The sequence below is a fragment of the Sparus aurata genome, chromosome 5 (genome assembly GCF_900880675.1).
Source record: "Sparus aurata chromosome 5, fSpaAur1.1, whole genome shotgun sequence".
In the NCBI taxonomy this organism is placed as follows: domain Eukaryota; kingdom Metazoa; phylum Chordata; class Actinopteri; order Spariformes; family Sparidae; genus Sparus; species Sparus aurata.
In genome coordinates this window covers 9149679-9173863 of record NC_044191.1, presented here as the reverse complement: position 1 = coordinate 9173863, position 24185 = coordinate 9149679, and the positions used below count along the sequence as shown (strand labels likewise).

Here is a 24185-nt window from a genome sequence, read left to right as displayed (position 1 = left end):
ATAACGTTAGCTAAACTCGGGATTAGCTAGGTTTTTTTTTTTTTTTAAAGTTAGCCTAATAAAATAACATAGCTAACTGAATGGATGGTTTAGGTCTATGGTATATATGCATGTATATATATATATGGTTAAGAGTTTGTGTTCAAGTTTAAGACGATAAATTAAGCTGTGTCTTTCCATCTTAATCTTCAGCTATTAATTTACAGAAACAAGCGTTAGCAAAAAAATAAATAAATGCATGGCAGTGAGGTGCAGGTCGAACATTAAGCCAGTTAGGTGGACATTTAATGCCAAATTTTTACTTAATTTTTACTCTCACATACACGTTATTGTTATTCATGTTGTAAGAGTATAGTGAATTATTTAGTGAAAAGTAAAAGACTTTACAGGCGTCTCATTATCTTACTCAAGGTTTGGTTGGATTCTGCAAGCAGTATGACTGAATAAAGCACTGGAGGTGACATGGTGTGGTGAACACTACAGCCAACATGTAAATGCACTACATTCACTATAGTGTCCATAATGGGATATTAACTACTGGAATTTCGCGGGAAGGTGTGGTGTGTAGTGAATGGTAAAACCCAGCCCCCAAAGCTATTGTTTTCTTTATACACATGCTGGAGCCATTTTACATCTATTTTTATCTTCATGCGCTATTACAACATTTTTGTATAAAGAATGCCGTACCAAACGGCTCTCGGTCAAAAGTGGTCTTTAGTTGAGCATTTGCCTTTTGTTACAATCTCAAAGTCTGTCCCGTTTAAAGGCGCTTTTGTCTGAGGCGCTTAAATACCCGCATCGCCAAGACACGACATTTTACCGGAAGTCGAATTGCACCTTCAACGTAAAAGCGTTTTTTTTGTTTGTTTTTTTTTTACAAAGTGATGGCTTCTCTGACCGTTTATGGTGTGACTTGATTTAGTGCACTGTTTCAGACATTTCTAGTTAGAATTACGGCTCAAAGAGTAAATTTCCCTGTGAATATGATAATAAGAAATGAACTTATGTATCTTTTTCTAAAATAACAAAAGAATTGTCACATCGGACAGTATACGCTGATAATGATATATCTGCAATAGGCCAATATCAGCTGATAAGATTGGGCTCTAAAGTTATTAAAAACAGAAAGGACGGCTCTGTTCAGTTCAAGTATCCCAGCGATCCATGACTGCTTGCACAATACCAGTAAAAAGAGTCTGGGGGCCTGGCCAAAATGACCAAAAAGATGGAGGAAGTCTTGGCCAACCACGCAGTGCGCTGTAGGACCCAAAACTTCCCTCCCTTAACTAGGAAAACACTACATAAACTAGAATAACAAATAAAGCCAGAAACAGGACTACCAGACCTCCATCCTCCGAATCAAACACCAACTGAGTACAAAGATAGAGACAATTTCCTGATTCATTTTGAATTGCCAGAAGTGGAGCCTGCAGCTTTCCAGTTATTCCTAAATCCTAAATGTATCACTATGGCTCTGCTTGCCTTTTGTTTCTCCCACAAAATAAAGTTTATCACAAAAAGAGTCCTGAGTGCCAAGGAGATGAGGTGGCTATGAGCACATTTGAATGATTATCGAGATAAATTGCTACTTTGGCCAGGATAATGATGATGATGACACAGTTCATTTGTAAATTTATTATTTTGTTTAACTAACCGGTCAAAAATGTAATCATGTTCAATGTATAATAGGATAAACACAGAAAAACTGCAATTCTTAGTGGATGTTTTATGTAGCTTGTTCGGTGAGGGGCTTTATTGTGGCAGGTGTCACAGGAAGTGCTATGGTTGTGTTCCGTGTGTGTTGACAGTGGTGCAAACAGCGCCTGTAGTAGGAGGAGTGGATAGTAATAATGGGAGGAGGGACACAGGCAGGGTATCAACAGCAGGGCTACAACTAAAAACGTGCAGTGCGAGCCCTCTTTCTCATGAAACTTGCCCCTGTTTGAAGATGAATGCGCACTGCGTCGACCCGGAGTCATTTCTACATATTTCTGAAGTTAATTAGAAACTCTCACCGGTGACTCAAAGTTCTTTGAGCAAGTTTGGACTATTGCGGACATAAAAAGCCAAGGGATGGAAAGTTTAAATGGACTTTAAATGTGCCCGAACTCGTGAAGGAAGGCGGTCTGGGTTGATGGATTTTATTTAGTGTTGTTTTTTTTTTTTTTAGGAGGTCTGATCACCATGATGTCGAGGATTAATTTTGATTTCCTGTGATCCACGCGCGGACTTGAGAACCAAAATGTGACCACCTGCGTTTAAACCAGCTCCCTCTTCTTTTTTGTTTTTAATTTAAAGTCGTGTTGTTTCAATCTCACTTCCCACTGTAGAGAAAGGAATGAGCAGTTGAATGTGTTCTGGAAGACGAGTCTTAAAGAAGAGCATCAATGGATTGATAGGTTTTACTTTCAGCTTCAAGTGAAAAAGTGCCTCAAGCAAGGTAAGAGCTACATCTTCCTCTATACGCATTGTGTTCTGCTATAACGCCGGGTTCCTTTCCAATCGCATTGTATAATAATAACACTGTGATGTACTGCGGTGTCGCGCCTTTGTTTATGTTTAGTGTATCACATGCACCCTTATAATCTCCCAGTGAGTGTGTGTCCCCCCCCCCCATACCTCCATGAATAGGTTCAACATGCTGTAATAACCCATAAGTGAACCTAGTCCCTATGATTAAAATGAAGAATAGTAATAATCAGCCATAATAATGTTTTCTGTTTAGTAATTATTATTTATATCAAGGAGCCTTCCTCTCAGCTGGTGTCAGACTCAGTGACTCAGACAAAAGGTGCACCTGTTTTGTATTACAGGATCTCTGCGCTGGAGGACTGAGCATCACAATTCACTGTAGGGGTGCAGACATAGAAATAGAGAGCTTGTTGCTTGGTGTTTGTTTGAAATTGGACCAGACAGTGCATTTGGCTGCTGCTCCACATGGTGCAATGTGCTGGACAGAACCTAATTTGAGCTGTTTTGTGCAGAGGAGTGCAGTGCTTTTTACATGATGCCTACTCCCTGCTCCAGTGATTCCTGTCCTTTGTTTTTGTTGTGCTTTCTGGTGAGAAATGAGGTACATACATCACTCTGAAGCCTTTAATCCCTTATGCTTGGCCATAAGACTCTATAGGGACAGTGTTTACTTTCATAAATATTAGCTTCTGTCGTTAATCAGCTTGTTGGCTTTCACAGGTTTTAGTTTTCTTCGACAAATTGTGGTGATATTTCTTCTGAAAAAATAAAGCAGGGAAAACATATACTTCCAGTTTGGTCCTTATGGGTAAATTATGAATCTGTTTTTGTGATTTCTTTTGCATTATTTAAAGGATGGCAACTATGTGCAAGAGGCAATTTTGCATATTTCTATCCAGATCCTTGAAGGAAACGAGCATATCATCCAGCCCCTCCAGCATAACAAAGTCTGTGCATGTCAGATACCAGTGCAGGTGTTTCACACAATAATGTCCCTCATATTTCAACATTTAGCATGCCTTGACATTTCACTCGCAGCAGTATATTGCACCATTCAAAACACAGTGTGGCCAACTGTGCCCTGTAGGCAGACTGTCATGCAGGAGGAAATTGATTGTATTGAGAAACAAATTATTCATGAGCTGAAAGTGGTTACCCTAAATTGCTGTGTTGGTAGTAGTGAAGATAGAGTCCGTTAGGCGGAAGTGAAAGCACGTTGCTAAAACTACGAGGTACCGAAGAAAAGACACAAAATGCAAAGATATAAAGCACTTTCAAGATTAATCAGTGACGTTTCTGCTTTAAAATGTATAAAAGCGACAAGACTTCATGTTTACGGTGTGTTTTATTTGGTTGACTGTTGCTATAACTTCCAGGAGAGAGTCAAAAAGTGTGGAGGGAAGTTGGCAAAATTGAGTAAACACAACATTTCCATCTGAGTGACATCAGATACATTTTCTTTGGCAATGGTGGCCATTAACATTGCAGACAACAACTCCCATGATCCCGCGGCTCCATTTGTATAAGATATAGTATTTGTTTTGACTGAGAGACCAAAAGCAGCAGAAGTTGCATACTCTGCATTTAAGTGAAGTAATGCGGTAAACCAAAGATATGGTAGATTAGAGAAAGTGGCTAATAAAGTTTAACAGCCATGCAGTGCACCGTAAATGGTCAGTCACTATTGTATGTTCTACGTCTCATTACTGTGGACCTGTCTGAAAAAGCTTTTTACATCTGGGCAGTAACGTCTGATCCCTAAATGAGGAAGAAAGAACCATATCGATGAACATTTGTAGGCTAGATATTATGCTGGATATAGGATTTTATTTTATTTTAACTTCAAGTTAAATCCAGTGCTGGACGAGCTCTTGAGTGCGTTACCTTTGGCCTTTGACCTCTTGGTTCAAAGAGTCGACCCTCTCACTGTTGGGTCTTGAAAGTAGCTTTATGGGACTGATCTGTCCCTTAGAGTCGAGGGCAGGAAAGGACAAAGATTTAGGGCTCATAAGACGGATGTTAGCTGCTTTGCTTTTACTAGAGTCACGTCATTCTTCTCTCCCCTGAGACCCCTGAGTGATATAAAATCAGGCCACTCATGTGTGGAGCATAAATGTGATTTATTGTTGTAATTTGCTGTATTGTTCAATTGCTGTAAAATTGCATTGTTTAGTAATCCCCACTGTCCGTGTTTCTGTGTGTGAGTAAATGAAAAACATTAGTCGATACTTTTACACCCTGTAGCACCACACCAACCATCACTATGTTAATCCATATACAGTAGGCTTTCCTCAGTCACGAGATCGGGGCTTCTCTCTCGTGCCCAGTGTGTGCCCAGTTCATTTCCTTTGCTCAGAGTAAAGTCAATACAGATACTGAATTGGGTTGTTGTGCCAGGGACAACATCCATGAATTGATTACTCTGTTTTTCAGGCTGGTCCAACCAGTCATGGTTGGACTGATGGTTTTACAACCCAGTTACTGTGGATCACATGTACTATTTGTGCAGATCTTTGTTGTGGTTGTTCGCATGATGTTTCTGCCCCTGTATGAGATTGTTGTGCTCACCTGTGAAGGTTTCTGCTCAAGTAACACTTTGAGTTGCTGCTGCAGGCTGGCTTGCACTGAGACTACGGCCTCTGTCAGGATTAACAAGGATTACTAAGAGAGTAATGCTACTTCTTATCAGGCCTGTATCTGTCGCTAACATCACTGATGGCCCTGCTTAGGTACTGAGGGATAGCACACACACTCTCACACACTCGGTCAAAAGCTCAGTTTGTGTGTTCGGGTTTCTGTTCGAAGACGAAACAGAACATTTATTTGACTACTGCACCTTTTGTGTTAACTCCTACACAGTCCAACTCTGTACAAACTGCATCTTGACTTTTGCATTTTTTGTTTGTGCCTTCTGATTAGCTAATTATACTGAGAGTCAGAGGAGATGCATATGGAGAGGTCAGGCTTACCAGCTGTTGCAGCTGACAGCTTGGAATCAGCTTCTTCCGTGCATTCATCTGAAGAGCACATCCATCTATCCATCCATGTAAACGCTGATTCTGGAAATACTTTTTATGTTGAAAGTCTGATGAAAAAGTTGAATCTTAGATTTTCTGATAAAATTGTGACAAACATTAATTTGTCTGCATTTGTAAAGTTCTCTCTAGGCAGTGGAGACGATAAATATAGATGTATCATGATTTGGCATAGAGGATCACTGATACACTAGGTGCATTATTTAAGATCCACATTGCTCTTTGTTACCTGACATTGCCTTGAAATATTTAAAACACATCCAAAGTGCTTGACTAGCTGTGTTATTTCCACCAATGTTCTTGGACTTCCAGAAAGGAGAATAATCTGTTTGATGATTTGTTTTTTCCAGTGATTGATGCTGCAATGCACAGCCTGATGACAGCATGTCCTTGATTTGCCTCACCACTTTGATGTCTAATTTAATTACACTATTAACACTCGAAGCAGAAGGGCAGGATTAGTCTGGGTGTTACAAATGTTCCGTCCAGAAGGCTAAGTCATGACTAGATCTAAAGCAATTTGTGTCAATGAAATCCAGCGAAACACTGAAGCAGTCAACTGGGTCCATGAACGTTACTGAGCTAAATGTCTGGTGCTTAGGCAGGGATTTACTGTGTTTGTACCCTTAGTTTTTCTGCTCGGCCGTGATAACCCTTTCTCTTCAAAAATCATAGTAACCTAATTATTTGAGGGCCAAAGACAATTTTCTTTTCAACTGTAATATATTGAGTAATCTCTCAACATGGTTATGTGCAACTTGCCAACAGCTGTTAATTATGTCCACTTTCCCTCAGATACCCTTGTGAGGAGATTAGTGTGTAGGACACCTTTCCCACCTCTCACATGCACAAGCATGCATGATGCATGTCCTCACTGTTGAATGGGAGCTGTACACAACATTATTTGTTAATTCTTAGTAAATTGTAGTTGTGCACGCAGGTATGCAAGTGCTTTTGTGAAATTGCAGTCAGATAGATAGCAAAAGTGACTGCAGCTTGACTGTTTTGTCACAGAGTCCATGTTCTAACTTAAACAACTGGGCTCTCTCTTCGAGGCCCTCTCTGTGTACATGTCAGTTAAATGGCCCCTTGCTTTGCTCCGCTGCCTGAGGAAATAACCTGGTTGTCTTCCATCTGCTTTTGCACCTGCAGACAACCCCCCCCCCCCCAAGGCTTCCTCTGTAATATATCAGCTCAGCGTGTTTGTCTGTCTGTTCCCATGAGACAGTCATATACTCTGGTGTGGAAGCACATCTGAGTAGACAGGAGCAAGGATGAGATTCTTTCAGTCTTGAGGTTTAGAAGTTACACTACTTGAGGTCTAGATTTGAGCTAGAATTTTAGATATATGATAGGATCTGCCCATTACTTTTCTTGTCATGTCATTAAAATGACTGTCAGGATGACAGCCAGGATGATGCATGTGATGTGCAATCACTCCCATCAGTTTTTTTGACTGCTGACACCCAAATGATGAGACTTTAGAAAGATTTACTTTACTTTATTTTTTCAACCCATTATAAGAGGCCTGTTCATTCCGACACCCTACTGAGCGAATAATGCTCATTCAGTGGGAGTAAGCCTTTCCTCATTACAGACATTGCCTTAAAATGGTTGTCATACAAAAAACGCCACCCTCAGCCATTATTCATGCTCTACCACCCCCCACTGTCTTCATCAGCTTTTACTGTAAAGCCACTCTAATGTGTTTTTCATCCCACTGCTCTTCAGTGCTTGTGTGACATTGGTTCTGACTTTCTGCTTCTTTCAGAAAGGTGCTAAACAAAAGTTACTAATGTGCTTCAAGGGCCCTGCAGCAACAGTTCGACTTTGTGTCGGCAAGGAGATAAATACATCTTTCTGCTGCTCTATTCTGGGCTGTTTATTTACTCAAGTGCAAACACTACCGCTAAGAGACCAAACATGTTTCTGCAGTGCATCTGTGGTTATATGAGCAGTTAATATCCAACACCTACCTGCTTTCTAAGAATAGCCTCCTTCTTGTATTACTTAAATGAACTTAAAGTAATAAGCTGGTATTAGGGGTGCTGAATGGAGTGACTCAATGGGAGGGGGCGAGGTCCACCATTATGTTTGAAGGACAATAACTTAAACTTGTGCCTCCAATCCAATTTGAGGTAGAAGGCCTGGCAAGCTGCTGCTGCTGTTCTCATCCCTCAGACTGTGAAGTAGGCCCACAATTTGTATAAGTGGAGTCTTGTTTGTGAGATTCATTAAGCTTCATTATGGTGAACTGCACTTGTTGCCATTGACTGCTTGACATGTACTGTACTTGATGAAGTCTTGAATTCAGTTAAAAGGGACACTTTACCATAGGCTCAGGAGATATCTAAAATGTTATACCACGCTATTCTCCCGCTAATATCATGATAGACAGTACAATTGTCTTACAGCAAAGACGATGTAGTCGTATTTGAATCATTTGGCTTGCCATTTTCTCTCACTCTAAACCTGAATCGTTGCCTGGCGAGCTGGCATTCTTCTTAGAATGTTTGTATGTTAAAGTGCTGTGTCCATGTCGCTGTATAAGACCATACCAGGTCTTATTCTCATCTTGTCCAACATCGATGCGTGTTGCCACTGTGTTTCCTCCACTTTCCAAGACAGCTCAAGGCGCATTTTCTTTTCCAAATAAAAGCCCAAATATACTGTTACAGCCGTTCGATATTCAATTGCAATTATCGATAATATCTCATACAGCCCAAGCCCAGTTCACCTACCACATTAAAATGAAATGTTTTTCGTCTTACCTGTAGTGCTATTTATGCTCCTAGATTGTTTTGGTGCGAGTTGCAGAGTTCCGGAGATATCGCTGTGGAAATGTCTGCCTTCTCTTGAATATGATACACACACAGGAAGAGAGCAGGGCTTTGAGGCCAATTTGACATAATGGCCAAACTGTGTAAATACAACATCACATTATGCTCATCAGCCCAAATGACTTTTGCCCCCTAGCTTTCACTGTAAAAGAAGCAACTTTAATAAATCAAGGTCCAGGAATATGATTTAGACCCACTCAGTTTGGAAAGTGTCCTGTAATTTCACTATCAGAATTTGAACCATTCAGTCCTATAACATTTGGAAAGTCTGAGCTTTTTTTGCTTCACGCAGCTTTTATAGGAATGAACAGGTCTCCGTCTCCAATACTGTATCCAAATCCCTAATTAGCTCTATTGTGATGCCCAAAATGCCAAAAATACATCTCACCAGCAATGTCTCTTTCCAGCGATCATGATCCAGTTATAAATATCATTCTATTTATACCAGTTAAGTTCCTCTTTTTTTAAGCACTGGTAATAGAGTAACATCTGGAGTCGGGGAGACACACCTTTTTGAGTATTGCTCATGTCACCTGTCAATTGCTGTTGGCCTATTTAGTGTGAGACGAGACCTCCTGGATGAGCTGGGCCAATCACAAGCATCGGGTTAATCTGTGCGTACACTTAGTGCCCTGTACAGGTCCTCTCTGTGGACACACACATAAACATGCAGGCGCACACAGTTTGGCCTGTGCACTTCCACAGGGTGCAGTCTCGTGCCATATTGTCTATTTGTAGCACTTTTCGGAATAGCTTATTTGTCTTAATCCAGCCACAGCAGCACAGACATGCAATCTTCCAGAGGATTAAGTGTTTTCAAAGAATACAGTTATTTATTGACCAAGAAGCATCTGGAATGAAGTGTGGTTGATGGATTATGAGGTGATGTTAACTTGAGGGATTACATTTGTCTGAGAGGGGATGTTAGGGATGTCCTTATGTAGCAGTGACTCTCTGAATGGCATAGTAGTATTCTGTTGGAGGGTAAAAGGGATGTGTGGTCCTCTCTTTCAGGTTGGGAGATGTGTGAAGGAGTGTGACGGACGGCCATGGGACTGGAGAGACGGTGGCTTCAGGCTGTCACCACCGCTGTAGCAATCTGTCTGCTAAGTAAGTATATAATGCAAATAAGGACGCATCGCATATATTGTAATGCATCTCAATAATTCATGTATCTTTGCAGGATTTTTAGAGGTCTTCTCAAGTGGACTGATATTCCTCAGTGTTGATTTATTTTGCTAAGAAACTGTTAAAAAATGCATTCAGATGATGATGATGAAAACTTAAAAGACCTTTCCCAATGCTGACTAGGTCTTCTGAAGCAGCTCTCTTTTAAGATGAGCATTTTGAATCTATTTGCAATGTTAGACAGAGAAGAAATCAAATAGATCCTATTCTACTTGTTACTTGCAACTTTAAAACAGTAAGAGGCAGAGACAAGCATGTGACATCGACTTAAAAATTAATTCAACATGTGTCAAAAAGGACTTGCACATGCAGAGCAGAGATTATCTGATGCAAATCTGCTTTGTTCGATCACATTTACACGATCATGACGATTGTACTGCTCTTAATATGTCCCTGAATGTCTTAGAATAATCACTTTCACCACATTATTTATTAGTATTATTACAGTACTGTCATTTTAAACTACATTTTTAGAATGTTCTAGTTGTGGGCAATGAATAAAAAATTGATCTAGATTGAATTTAGTCAAATAATTTGTCAAATTTGTGCACATTTTGTTTAAAACCAATCGAAAACCTTCCACAGTTGTGCCAAAAATCTGTTGTACTAACTGTGAAAGTTTATTTAAAAGTTGATATAAAATGCTTTATGCAGTCATATCATGTCATAGGACCAGGATGTGAGGACTTTGCATATCCTTATATCATGATATGAGATATGTATTGACTTTTCCTGATTTAAAAGCTGCCCGACAGTTAAGTGATGTAATTTTCTGAACTTACCAGACTGTTCTACTTATTGTAATACATGCCTTTTTATTCATCAGAAGCCTCATTGTGTAAATGTTTTGTTAAAATTCCAATAGTCATCCCTACAATATCAGTATAGAAGTATATGATCAAAATATGGTGATGCGCTAGCATTTATGAAGTGCATTTAAAGAGATTTAAAAATATAGGGAAGTATATTGCATATCACGATTTATCCTACAAGTACCGCAATATTATTTAAAGATTAAGGCAATATCACCCAGTGATAATGTGTCGTATAACCAAACAAATCTGCTTTTTCAAGACTTTCTCATTCGGCTTTTCAGTTTCTAGGACCAACAGTTGTGTCCCTCCATTTGCCTGTGCCATTTGTTTGCATTGCTTCCCCAAAAGTTCACTGTTTGTCAAAGTCAACAAGACCTACAGTATGGTCATGTTGTCATGACGCATCGCAAAACAGTTGGCATATGTTGACATTCAGCTGCCTACATACAGTTTGATTGACACCATAATGAATCTGGCACAGCTCCCATTGCCTTACATTGGAGAAAGTAAAGAGGGAGGGGAGGTAGGGCCATAGACATGAGTGGACCAAAGGGAATGAGGCCAAAATCCAACTTAAATAATATCTGTGGGTGTGGATTTAGATCAATCCGGGATTTATACTACCCCCAACCCAGGCACACTTCTGTGTGCGTGCATGTGTTCATAAGGGGGGGTGGAGGGATTGATTGTGCTGGTCCGCAGACCATGTGTGGACCCCAGGGGGTGGTGGGAGGTCGGCTAGAGAGAGCACAGAGGGTCCTGCTGCCCTGCATCAGAGTATCACCACCACCCCCCCCCTTCTGAGATTAAAGTAATCACCAGGCCAGATGAGTAGCAGAGCAAACACTGGCACCCAGTCGCGCACACACCCACGTGAGCACATGGCAGCGAAGGAGAGACTGCTCCAGGTGTTACTAATGGGATTGCTGTGTGTTTGAAAGCTTTTCGGCTATACAATCTTGTCGCCAAATGGCACATGATTGTTTTACATGCTCTCTGATGGCTTTTAGCAGGGAGCTCTCCTGGGGAGTATGACACAGAGGATGTCATAGTCACTGGATGATGTAGTTCAGCAAAAGCGTTAATGAATCAGTTAGTACTTAATTCAGTTAATTTCCCACGAGCTTCCCTGGGTCTTGATTGGAGCGCCAAGAATAAGTTGAGATCCTCAAAACGTGCAGTAGGGTTTGAAAGGCGCATTTTGTTATCAGGAAAAATTATTTTATTGTCCATCTCGTTTAAAATTTCACAAAAAAACAAACCGTTGCAATACCTGGATCCTTTTAAAAATGGTTCAGTTGAAATTAAGTGAATCTGAGAATTGTTGAATTACTAGGTCCAGAGAAACACAAGAAAGAGAAAATGAGCCCACACTGAATAAAGCGTGACGGAGAAAAAGAAATGGCCCGACACTGGGGTTCTGGGGGTTAATCGTTTAGTCGATCAAGGAAATTAGTTGTCAGCCACTTTAGTAGATTAATAGTCTCAGACATTTTCCAGCACATTAGCTGGTTCCAGCTTCTTAAATATAAGGATTTTTTGTTGACTGGACACAAGAAGCAAGTTGGAGACATTAATTTGGGTAATTGTGATTAGTAACTTTTAAAATGTTTTGACATTTTACAATCTTTATAGTGACAATAATGGGCAGAATAATCAACAAAGAAAATAAATGTTAGTTACAGACCTAGTCTTGACCTCTTCTTGCCTGTGTGGTCCTGCTCTCTCTCCCAAGATTTTGCTGCTGATGTTTTCTGATCTATTCAGAGCATAGCAAACATTTTTCTCATGAATGAATGACCAAAAAAATTCCAGAGAGGTTTATCGGGCCTCTCTGGCAGCCATAACTCTTTTTAAAAGGCCCATATCTCTCAGGCCCTTATAAAGCAAGATTTATGTATTTATTCATATTTTTACTGTTTATTGGCTTCTGTGCTCTGACCAAATGTCCACATTGAATCCTCATGCTTTGGCTGTTGTCTTTCCAGGTGTTTCTCAAGGTGAGGCGTCATTGGTTCGTGCCAGAGAGGGGGGCTCTGCAGAGCTGAGCTGCAGTCTCACTCCTTCAGCCAAAGAAGCCACCACCCCAAATCTCTTTCCTCTGCATGTGGTGGAGTGGGTGCGCCTCGGTTATAACGTTCCCATCCTTATAAAATTTGGAGTGTATGCTCCTCGTGTTCATCCAAACTACAAGGGTAAGAAATATTCAGATGTGTTCAAATACACACTCCTTTCACAAACTAAAAGATTTGCATCTGTCGCAACATTTGCAACTTGACCGGAGGCAAAAAAGTAAACCTGTAAGACCTTATTTTGACTACATTTTCTTCTTTTTTCCTTTGCTAGTGTGGATTTTAATAACATTTCTCAGTAGACTCTGGAGCTACTATCATAGCAATTGTTTCTGAAAGGATTCGCCAATAGACAGGTTTCTTTAATTATGGTTCAGTAGTGAGGAGGTGGAGGTGTCCATTTGGCAACGTTTCTCTTTTACTGGTCCTATGTGAGTAAAGGCAGGCATAAGGAGGCCACACTGGTATTTATAAAGACTTGTGGAGGGGAAGTTTGGATGGAACAATATCCCAGATAGGTAATCCATCCAAACCACAGTCCCTGTAATTACTGCTGGTGTTCAGTCTGTGTTTTTGAGACTGCATGGAGAAGAGGAAGGGAGAATGGATGTGTTTTAATGGAGGCAGTTAAAGGGGGGTGGGGTAGCTGAGCAATAAGAAGGGGGGTACCAGTAACGCTGTGCATTGGGGGATTAGTAGTGTAGGTGGGGGCTTGGTGGTCTGATGACAGTGTTTTATTAGTATGCTGAGGAGTGACCCAGTAAGGGGAGATTGTTGTGCTGGAAGGAGGATGGATGAAGCATTGGGAATAATGGGACTTTTCTTGCTGGAACCCTATAATCCTGGCATTGTCTAACAGAGGACAAAAGACAAAGAGGGGTATCACAACCTCCCCTTGCTTTGCCAAAGCCAACAGGAGCACTAGGACACCCCAAAATCCCATACTGTCCCAAGTAGGTCACTAAAATGTGCAGGGTACCCCGCTTTAAAGCCCACCAGATTCGTTAATTCTCTGTAGGACCTCCTGTTAGAACTTATTCTAATTGTAGGACCTCCTGTTAGAACTTATTCTAACTGTAGGGCCTCCTGTTAGAACTCATTCTAACAGGAGGTCCTACAGAGAATGAAAGCCCCTGATTGAGAAACATGGTTGCAGCATCGTGACAACCCATGTTTAAGCTCTACAGAGGCTGAACCACAAACGGGCCGCCTCCGCTGGGCAATTGGGCTACATGTGTTTGGCATGTTAACCCTCTTGTAGGCCGTTAACTGTGTCATTGTTTCGAGGCAGTCATCTGATGCACAAGCAGCCATAATGAAGTAAACAACGTTGCAGAGATGGAGCTCAGAGTGGAAGACTGTTTGGGATGTCCCAGTAATATTTTGTCATATCTGTCCCTTGTGTGTACTCGTCTGGTGTGGGCTTTACCCCTGTCTGCCTCAGATCCTCATATCTCCCCTCCCACTGGAGGCAGATGGCAGCATGTGAAGCGTGTCAGCGCTGTGGGTCTAATGTATTCTACCCTCAAATTAAAATGTTGGGGGATTTCAGCTTCAACCACAAGACAGTCAAGAAGGCGACCATTTCCTGATCTTTGTCTTGGCTTGCCTGAGATCAGGAAGAAGAGAGCAGGGATGAAAACTGTGCTGTTTTTCAGAGCTGAGGTGAATTTACAGCATAGTGGTTCAGTATGTTTTATTAAATGTAATTGTTTTTCTGTCCTTCCTTTGGGGGACTCATTGCATTGCAAATGCTGCACATTTAAGTAGGCTAAATAAAACATAAAACGCTGTCTGTCCTTGGTCTGCTGCTTTGTCTCAATCTCACTGATGCCGTTGGCCATTTTTAGAAACTGAGATGAAAGAATCAAAGCAAGTGGTATCTTGGATGACTATTTCAGTCGTCCATTAAACCAACATTTTTTGATACGATATCAGGTGAATTTGAGATTGCACTTTGCATTTGAGGCTATGGAGCAGTGTTGACACCATTAGACACCAGTCTGTCTGGGCCTCAGAGACCTCCTCTTGTCTGCTAAAAGTGAATCAGGAAGGTATTAGTCCCCCTCGTCCCTCATCCCTCTTCCTCTCCATTTCACACCCAGGATGCCCTCCGGGGCTGAACATTAGTTAACTAACAACAAAGAGGAAACAAGCGGATAAACTCTGACTGACACGCCATTATAGTCTGTTTGAGTTGCATTTGTTGAGACAGTATGTTCAGGTCTTGCAATGTCAGGATGGTTTACTGTTGCAGGGCCAGATCAAATGTCTCCTGCGTGGTGAAGTAAATCAGTAGAGACTGTGAGCAGGAGACTCAGACCTGAGGTTAGAACGACAATGGGCAAACCCCCAGAACTCAGCAGGCCTCCATCGTACTCTCAGTGTGACCTCTGAACACTGAAGAAGTTGAGGCCTGCATTTGTCACACACATGCAAAAGTCACACACACACACACACACACACACACACACACACACACACACACACACACACACACACACACATCTACACAAACTGTGAACTCCATAACCTTGGAGTGGACTTTAATATTGAACAGCTAAGCCTTTGCAAACATGCGGCTATTTGAAAAGCAATAAGTAGCCCAGCTGAAAGGTGAAACTGATCACCTTTATCCCTCACCAACCAGTTTTTTTGCCGTAACTAGACCAGGATGATGTGTGGCAAACAATGACACAATGGAAGAAGAATAGATTGCTGCATCTTGGGAATTCCATGATCCCTGGCTTAGAGCAGCAGGCCATTATGAAAGCTCTGTTACCTCGAGTCTTAGGTGTGTCACTGGCCAGATTCATGTGAGGAGCATGAGATGAGAGTCAGTGCTGTGCTTGGACATTCAAATCAAATCTGGTTTTACTGTGGAAATGTTAACTCAATAAGTGAAGGCTGGGTTTAAAAGAAATTATTTTCCTGCTTCAAATCAATCTTTATTTGAATAATCAATCTTTATCTGAATAATCAATCTTTATTTGAATTATAAAACCCTGCAATGTATCTTTAAATATATGTCTTATCCCATGGATGTGGTTCCAAAACCACAGAAACAAAAACTTTACTTGCCAAGAGTCAAATGCGGGTACATTTTCTGTTTAGTGAGCAAATGTCTGTCCCACTGGCAGGTCAATGTTTGTACCCAAACAGTTATTAAAAACTATGCTGAGATTATTTACCATGTACAGGGATATGGCATAGGGACAGGCAGTGGAACATTCAGCTGTACCCAAAAAACTTGTTTTGTACAGCAGAGTGCATGGCTGCCGACATACTTACTTCATGGAGCAACTTGTAAACTCAAAAGTTTTTATTGAAATGGCTACAAAGGTTGTTTAAAATGGGAAAGTTACTTTTTTTCTTCTTTTGTTGAATTACACAAGTATACATTGTCATTACTTTCTTGTTTTTCACTGCATTATTTGTAATAATTAGAAGCTAAAATCATAAAAATATCCCATGTATTTCTCCAGTGACAGGTTTTCACGAGAAATCTCTGAAACCACTTTATTCAATTATTAATGCAAACATTAATATTTTTAATAATGCACTAGTTTAGAGGGTTCGTTGTACAATAACAGTCATCTCAGAATCTCCTTTATTTCCAAACATAATTAGTGTTGTGACTGAAATGTCCCTAGCCAGATGATATTGAATCAAACTGAATCCTATTGAATCAAATTGGGACATTGTGTGAAGTGAAGTGAAGTTGTTTTTCATTTATCAGCTTTGCTTACAATATTTTGAGCATTACAACAAGCTTGTTGTTCACTGATGATGAGGATTATTCCTGGAAGTAGTAAGATTTTTTTCCTGATGGTCACTCCAGCTTAGTTAGTAAAGCAAATTTTAGGCAACTAGCAATGATTAACATCAGCGTTATCTCTTCCTGAAGAAAAAACAAAGCTTTTTCGCACATCTGTAGTGGAGCTCCAGCTCTTGTAATCTTGCAGGACCAAATTCCATATTTTCTGATACTTGACTTCGGGATCATGTACGAGGGCTAATGCCTGTGCTAAGTTGAATGGCCGCTGTAGGATAACTTGGCACGTGAACTGTGTGTGCTTGCTGGCACAGGAGTTAACAGAGCCGGACGGAGCGAGAGGGACAGAGTTAACTGTAATCTATCTCACGACAAAGAGCTATTCATAAGAGGGTTAAACTGATTAGGGGGACAGGAGGATTGAAGAGAGAAATTTGGGGGAGTGGGAGGGGTGAGCTGTCAGAAGCTGGAGGCCGGTCCCAGACTTATGATTGTATTCAAATCAAAACACATCCCACAATGCACCTCTGCCCGACTCTCTTATGCACATACGCGGATGGACAAAGAAAAGCAGTGCTGACGCTTCTGCAAACAGAATAATCTGTCTTCCTCCATAGTTACCCCCTGCTATTGTATCACATATTATTCGCCATACCGCATGTATTACTATGTCAGTAAGAACCACTGGGAACCCCCAATGCAAAAAACACATGTTGACTCAATAAAACAATGCAAGGCCTTATCCTAGAGCTTTAGGAGCCCCAAAACTAAGAGGAAATATGATACAACAGTAAAAATTTTAAATATACAATACATTTATAAAAATGAGCAATGAATGTGGTTTACACTGTTTTCAACTAAATTGCATTGCGGTGGTTTCACTTTCAGAAAAAGCCTCATCAATCTTAGAAGAAAAAAAAGAATAGGATATCAGAAACCATGAGACAAGGCCAGCTCCTGGCCAGCGGCATGACTCTGAAAGCTGTTATTCTTAACCTGCCACCCACTGGGCGAAAACCTGACTCTCACCCATATGAAGAGGTGCATCTCAGAGGTTCACACAGCATCAGTGGATTAGCGTTTCCATTTTCTACCCTTGGCTGCACAGCAGCTCGATCTGCTGGAAACAAGGGCTCATTTTAAGTTGGACTGAAGCTGTCATGTGATAGCTGCTGGAAGAAAAACAGTGAGGAGGAGGAGGAGGAGGAGGACACGAGAACGGAGCAGCAGCTATTGTTTCAGCCATCCTCCCTATCCACCGCAGAGTCTAATGATGTTTGTCTCTTGAGAAGGACTTGTAGACATTGTGCTAATGTAGAACCAGAGGGAGTGATGAATGTGTCTGCTGGGGAGTTACGGAGCACAGAGGGCAGAAAGGTCAACCCCTTATTGGTTGTCAGTGGATTATCGATGCACACAATTCGAGTAACCTCTCCATAACCTCTTGCTCGATCCTTCAAAGGTTGACAAACAGGATGGGTTATTTTTTTTATTTTTTTTTTATTGCTTGAAAAATGTTCAACTTGCGTGTAATTATTGCAGCATATTTGCATTGTTTTTGTGCATCAGAGTAAAAAGAAAGCCATGTTGTTGTTTTTTTTTCTTTTTTTAAAGCATCTTGGGGGCAGAGCACCTGCCGAGGGCCATTTAAGATTTCAGTTCAAGTCCAAAGATGCAACATTCAAATTTAAATAAAGCAACATTTGTCACACAGCGTCAGCCTTTTGTCTGTCCACAGGCTGAAAGGAAAACAGTCTTTTCTTTTTCTTCCCCTTATTCATTTCTCTCACTCTTCCTTTTATGCCTCTTATGCTGCTGGATGTGACACAAGCCTGTTTTTTTTCTCTAAAATCTACACATTTTTTTCCCCCAGTGGTAATTCTTCAAATATCTGACAGTACAACCCACCCCTCAGCGTGATCGACCCTCCCCTAACCATGTTTGGCCCCAGCCAGGTTTCTACAGCAACTGAATTCAAATCTAAACCTACAGCCCGGGTTTTTCTCGCGCTCATCACTATGGTAACCTGAGAGAATGAAGAGTGGGGGGCTGTGGACTCTTTGTAGTGATGGACAAGAGGGAGGCTACGGGAAAGGGTTAAGTGTTTGACAGCGAAACCAGAATTCCACTGTGGAGACCCAGGGGGCAGGGCACTCTCCAAATTTTGAAAATCAACATGTATACACACCCACGTGCTCCTGAACCTACGAGATCAGTGCACATGGTCAGTCAGGGGGATTTCCATTCAGAATATTACAAGGGGCACTATTGAGATAGAAAACAAGACAAATAAACCAAAAGAATACTTGGATGAGGCAGTTAATCGGTGACAGTGCAAACAGTGCAGTATTGCACAACAAATGAAATAGCATGGCAGCTAAAGCGTAGCAGTGTAGTATAACAGGGACTGCAACAACAATGAGGTCATTACAACTCTGATACAAAGTAGTGTGAAGATTTGAATTGGCGATCTTTCGGCACCTCACAATGTAATAGAGTGCTGCAGGAATGAGAAATCATTGTGGTTTTTGAGTGGGATTATGGTTAAATGCTTGAAATAAGGTCTGTGGTTACCTCAGGCTTAAAGAGATTTTCACGTTTTGTTCTCCAAAAAACATAGGTAGGACAATACGACACATGTGAAATATAAAGCGTTAAAAGGCGATTGCTAACTGGTAGCTAAATGAGACTACAAAGGTTTTTCGTGAACATTAATGGTCGTCATGCCAAACACAAAGACTTGTCTACTCGCTTCTGGTATTAGGAAGCTTGGTGGTGGTGACATTGAAGTCATGGAATGGGGAAGTTGTCCATATATATAACTTAACGCTAACTTTTTACTCATGGAGATTGCATTTACAATTAAAAATCCTAAAGTGGTGTTCATCTTTGAAGGTTATCTTGCTGAACAAAAAAAAAATGTCTCATAAACTTTTATTCTCCACAGAGATTATTTTCTGCAGCAAATTAAAAACCCAGTCAATAAATATCACTGGCTTTTTGTCAAGGGAACTTCCAGATACAAAAATACATCCTCACTGCTGCTCTCTGTTTGGTTCTGATGCAGAGGTCTATGATCCGATTTAAAAAAAAAAAAGATTAAGGATGCCTAATTATGTATCAATTGGCTATTTGCAAATTGAAAATTGTGATGATGTGATCAATAATAATTTCCATTGATCGTGACCCAGTTAGTGAAAATCTGTCAAAAATAATCGCAATATGATTATTTTAACCTTATCCCATAGCTATCTGAGAATGTAAACCCTGGTGCACATTACTGTCTGTTACGTTTCACCAACAGATCGTTCATCACTAAGGAACGTGCAGACCAGTCTTAAAAAGTTGCTACAGGAGATCATTATGTCGAGACTTGGGTTTTAATTTTCTGATAACTGACTTTCCTACATTCAGACATAATCTTACATGAAATCGCAACGCATCTAAGAATCAATTTTCATTCCCCACTGATATTACAGATGCAGTATCACTGTATGTGATAAAATGTAGGAGTGCATCAGCAGCAGTTGGGGTGTGGGTGGTGGATGGATGGGAGATACTAACTTGGTTATTTTTACAGTCTTCAGCCCTCAACATATGTGGGAGGGTGGGGAGTGATTAAGGCTACAGCGCTCAGGGAGAAGCTGTTCTTCAGTCAGTTAGATCGGACTTTGATGGCTCTTTTTGGTGGGTGATAAACAGACTGTGACCCGGTAGGGTTGGGTCCATACTGACCCGTCGCTAGCATGCACTGTGTCCAGGTTTGAGAGCCCAACTCCCTGTGCCTCACACAGTGGCAGAGGGTGAGTCTGTAAAAGTTCTCTCGGGGCTGAGAGGGCCACAGTAATCTTTACGTTTCTGATAATATGTAGCCACACAAGGGATTAGGTGTGTGTTAAAGAGGGTTTGTGTGATTTTGCACGTGAAAGTGTTTTTCCTCTTAGCCTGCAGTAGACAGTTAAAGCTATGTCCAGCTGGAAAAGGTTGCACAGGTTTCAGGCAGCTCAGGGAGGATCCCTCATAGAGAGATAAAAGGAAAATGCCTAAAGTTATCCCCGTACCTGTTATCATCTGCCTGCACATTTCCTCTCTCCTGGCCCTGCCCAGTTGTTTGAAAGATGCAGACTGAAATGAGAGGCATTCATTTTATGGTGCCTGTAAGCGAGCACCGCCCATCAAACGCTGGTCTGTCTTTTAGGAGGTCAGTCAAACATTAAACCTAACTATTAAGCACAGCAACAGCCCCAGTCAGGAATGCAGGGTTAATTGTTAGCCATTGTCGTTTGTCTTTTCTCTCAGTGTGTGTTTCACCCTATCTTAAGGCCATGTATAGAATTAAATGAATTTCACAGCTTTCCAGACACTGCTGTCTGGAGGTAAACCGGTGTGAATAGCGTGGATATTGTGTTTCTCTTGATATTGTTGCTTCAGGGTTGCCGGACATTCAAGACTTCTGTGCTCTGGTATAAAACCGTGTCTGCTGCATTTTCTTCCAATACTTTGCGCAAAAGATTAAATGCGAAAGACGTTCCTTTTATCATCTGAAGCAGCTTTCTATCTGCGAGCAAGCATGACGTGATCCCGGAAACTTCTCCACATTCCCCTGTTTACTTTCAAACTGCTTTGGCCCGGGCCTGGTATGAGCAACGTGTGTGTTTCCCCCCCTGCACGCATCCTCCTGTCGTTTAAAGCCCTGAGATTGAAGGGGGAAAAAGAGTTCATTGAGAGACAGAATAAAAGGAAGGGGGGTGGTTGGGGAAGGGTAACTTCAGGACCCTGAAAACCAGGCTTCAGTCACCAGGCAACCAACAGATCAAGTTTCAAAGCCTGACAAGGAGCTGTAAGAAGTACAGAGAGGGAGGGAATGGGTGTGTGTGATAGGGAGATGTGTGTGTGTGGATCCATCTGTGTCTTTGAGGATGTTCACACACAAGTTGAGAGCATACATCTGCTGTGCTCCACATTGTTTATCTCTGCCCAGCGTTGATAAACAAGAACAGGTGACTCGTTTCATGACGCATCTGTTGTAGAAATCCGTTTAAAGATGAAAACTCCAAAATAAAAAGAAGAAAAACACTTTTTTCTATTTTTGCGATTTAATGAAGCTGCCTTCAAGTTTCCTGGCATGCTCATCCCAGCTCTCCACCCCAGCGCCACCCAAACCATAAATGACAGGACACCATCTTTATCTGTGATCTTGCATATGATTTACAATAATTTCATGTGTTTTATCTCCAACTTGACTTCTGAAACTCAGAGCTGCATGTTTTGTTTGCCACCGGCTCTATTTGAATGAATCTTAAGGGATTTAGGCACTAAGTCCCTTTTTTGTATGCATTTTTGAACAGTCATCTGATAAAAAACATAATGTATAGAAAACCTTGCACACTGATTCCGATGTGTTTATTTTTTTCTATTCATTGCGAAAATTCGTAATACAAGACAAAATAGAGTCGTCAAGCGGTGAAGATGAGTTTGTGGTCCTCTCACTTGTTGGAAAAGTAGTCCACTTTCTCGTGAAATAAAGACAAGAGCAAAGAGTTTCAAAAGTTGATAGAGGAGCTGTGGAACTATCCCGATAGCTACCGGGTGTATTTCCGGATGTCATGACGGGCAGATGCACACCACATGAAATGATTGATCAAAATTTTGCCATTAAAAAAAAAAGTGCTTGTAGAGTCACTTGGATCCACAGACATTGGTCAAAATCACGGTCAGTCGCTGTCCCGTGATGAGTCTGTTTTGTCACACTTTGTCACACTGTTTTTAGCACACTGCGGAGTCTCTGAATAGTCGAACAAACCTCTAAATGCCTTTTGACAGATGCAAAAAAAAATGTAACCTGTTCCTAAAAGAAAAGATAGATGAAAGTTCTGGAGTCGGTATGATACAACATGAGGTCCTATTTATTTTTAACCGTGCGGCAATTGTAGACAAACAAAACGGACTGTGCGCAATGGCCTTCAGTTATGTGCATGGTTTATTTGCCACAAACTTCACTTGATGGTCACACTCTGTGTGGTTTTGTCTGCGATTATAAAGTCTATGACTTTGACTGCGGCCTTTGTGACACTGGATGCCTGTGTCCTCTGCATGGTAAGCCCTCTTGCTGCATGTGCTGACTCTGCCTGTCTGGCTGTGTGCTCTCTCCATCTCACACCCTGTCCTCTTTGCCCTCCCACCCTCACCCCTCCTCCCACAGGCCGCGTGTCGCTGACCCAGGGTGCCTCTCTGCTGGTGGATCGGCTGACCCTGGAGGACGAGGGCTGGTTCGAGTGCCGCATCCTCCTGCTGGACAGTGCTAAAGACGATTTTCGCAACGGCACATGGACCTTCCTCTCCATCACAGGTGCAGCACTGCAGGGTTTTGGGGACTCTGGGGCCGCTCCCTTCGTTGCTCATCACTGGCACTGTTCTGCTTTTAGAACAGCCACAGCATGAAGCCTGGCTGGGGCTCTGGAGGCCCTGCCAAAGTGAATTTTCCTAAGTGTAATAGCTGTCTATTAGTGGATTCTGTTTGACGTTCTGTGCACACACTGATCACATCTTGTCTTTTTCTGGCGTGCTGTGAGCTGATGTCAATGTAGGAGTCTTTCTTAAGAATAATGGGAACAGGACAGAGTATATAAGGCTTGTGTGGGCTAAAGATTAAGGTTAAATGCTTAAATCAGAGTCTTTTCTAGCCAGCCTTCAACCTTCCCACTCTCTGTCAAACACACACACTGACACACAATGATGACATGGTAGCACATACAATGAATGGAAGACCTGTGTGTGGTGCATCAGGTTGCAGATAAACATTGGACACCTTTCTTGTACATAATAATATTACATTAGTGCATCCCCTGAATATCATACATCTTATGTTACCTACTGATATGTTTAGTAATCCCAAATCCCAGCTGACTCAGAGCTTTGTACACCATACCCTATCCAATTCAGTGAGTGCACATATTTTTACCACGGTTGGCTCCATCAGGAAAAGCCTGGCCGTGTTAAGTCCATATTTTGACTCAATAACTCTGGGGGAAAAAATGGATTACAAAACATCCATCAGTTCAGACGGTCAGTGTGTGGGATTTGCTGTCTGGTGGTATCCCAATTATTCAGTTCCATTTGGATTTTTGGTACTTAAAACACCACATTTGGAAGCGTTTACAGTGTCTCTTTTCAAATTCTGTTGACATGGTTAACACTAAAAAACGCTAAATCTCCTTGTGAACAGTTTAAATGAGAATGTAACATCTCTGTATACCCAACAACTGCCCATCTCCACACAGAGGAAATAAGTTACTATCAGTCATGTCATATAAGGACTAACTATCCCTCCCGATAATTTATTGAGAAATTGTCTGCCTTGAAGATGCTATTGTTGACTATTGTCTTCTGCATTGAGTGGTCATTAGGGCTGGGTACCAAACTCTGTACTTTTAAGAGTTCAAACCGAATAAAGTTAGTACTACCGAGTACCTATTCAGGTTAAATCAATCAGTGCCAAATCCTTTTTTTTATGTAGTCCAGTACTCTACTGATATTCTATCAGTTTCTGCGTTTTAGTTCAGTTATTCAGGTTGAGTAACCTGAACCTACTCCAGCCTTATAATTGAAATAACATTTTTGTTATTCCAGAGAGAGTGAAGTACTGGAAAATGTACAGTGTTCGAAGTTCTGTTGTTGGCTCAAATGTGAATGGTATCCTACCCTCGTATTCAAGGTCAAGTTCGTGCTCAGATTGTCCTCTATGACCCATTTGAATATCTAAATAAAGATAACTATATAATCTGTGCTGTCTTTGTTCCAGCTCCACCTGTGTTCATCAAGACACCACCAACTTTTGTGGAGGTTCTGCTCGGCGACTCACTGACTCTCAGCTGTGGAGCCCATGGCAACCCTCGGCCAACTGTTGTCTGGCATAAAGATGACAGCCAAATTGAGAGACATGAAAAAATAAAAGTGAGTTAGATTAACAGATGGCACTATTTCAGTAT

General features: G+C 41.3%; 1 protein-coding gene across 7 annotated transcripts in view; it reads left to right on the top strand.

The window, feature by feature from the left end:
- igsf9b (immunoglobulin superfamily, member 9b) overlaps positions 1-24185 on the top strand; it is a 36420-nt gene that overhangs the window by 401 nt on the left and 11834 nt on the right. For 3 of the 7 annotated variants that reach the window (XM_030417823.1, XM_030417824.1, XM_030417818.1), the window contains exons 1-5: positions 1844-2440; positions 9362-9457; positions 12339-12545; positions 22400-22546; positions 23999-24150. In XM_030417823.1, the coding sequence (XP_030273683.1) occupies positions 9397-9457; positions 12339-12545; positions 22400-22546; positions 23999-24150 (567 nt within the window). In that variant the 5' untranslated portion in view covers positions 1844-2440; positions 9362-9396. Of the gene's footprint in view, positions 1-411; positions 466-1843; positions 2441-9361; positions 9458-12338; positions 12546-22399; positions 22547-23998; positions 24151-24185 lie in introns of those variants that run through there. The other 4 variants (XM_030417821.1, XM_030417820.1, XM_030417819.1 and 1 more) reach the window with 4 other exon arrangements.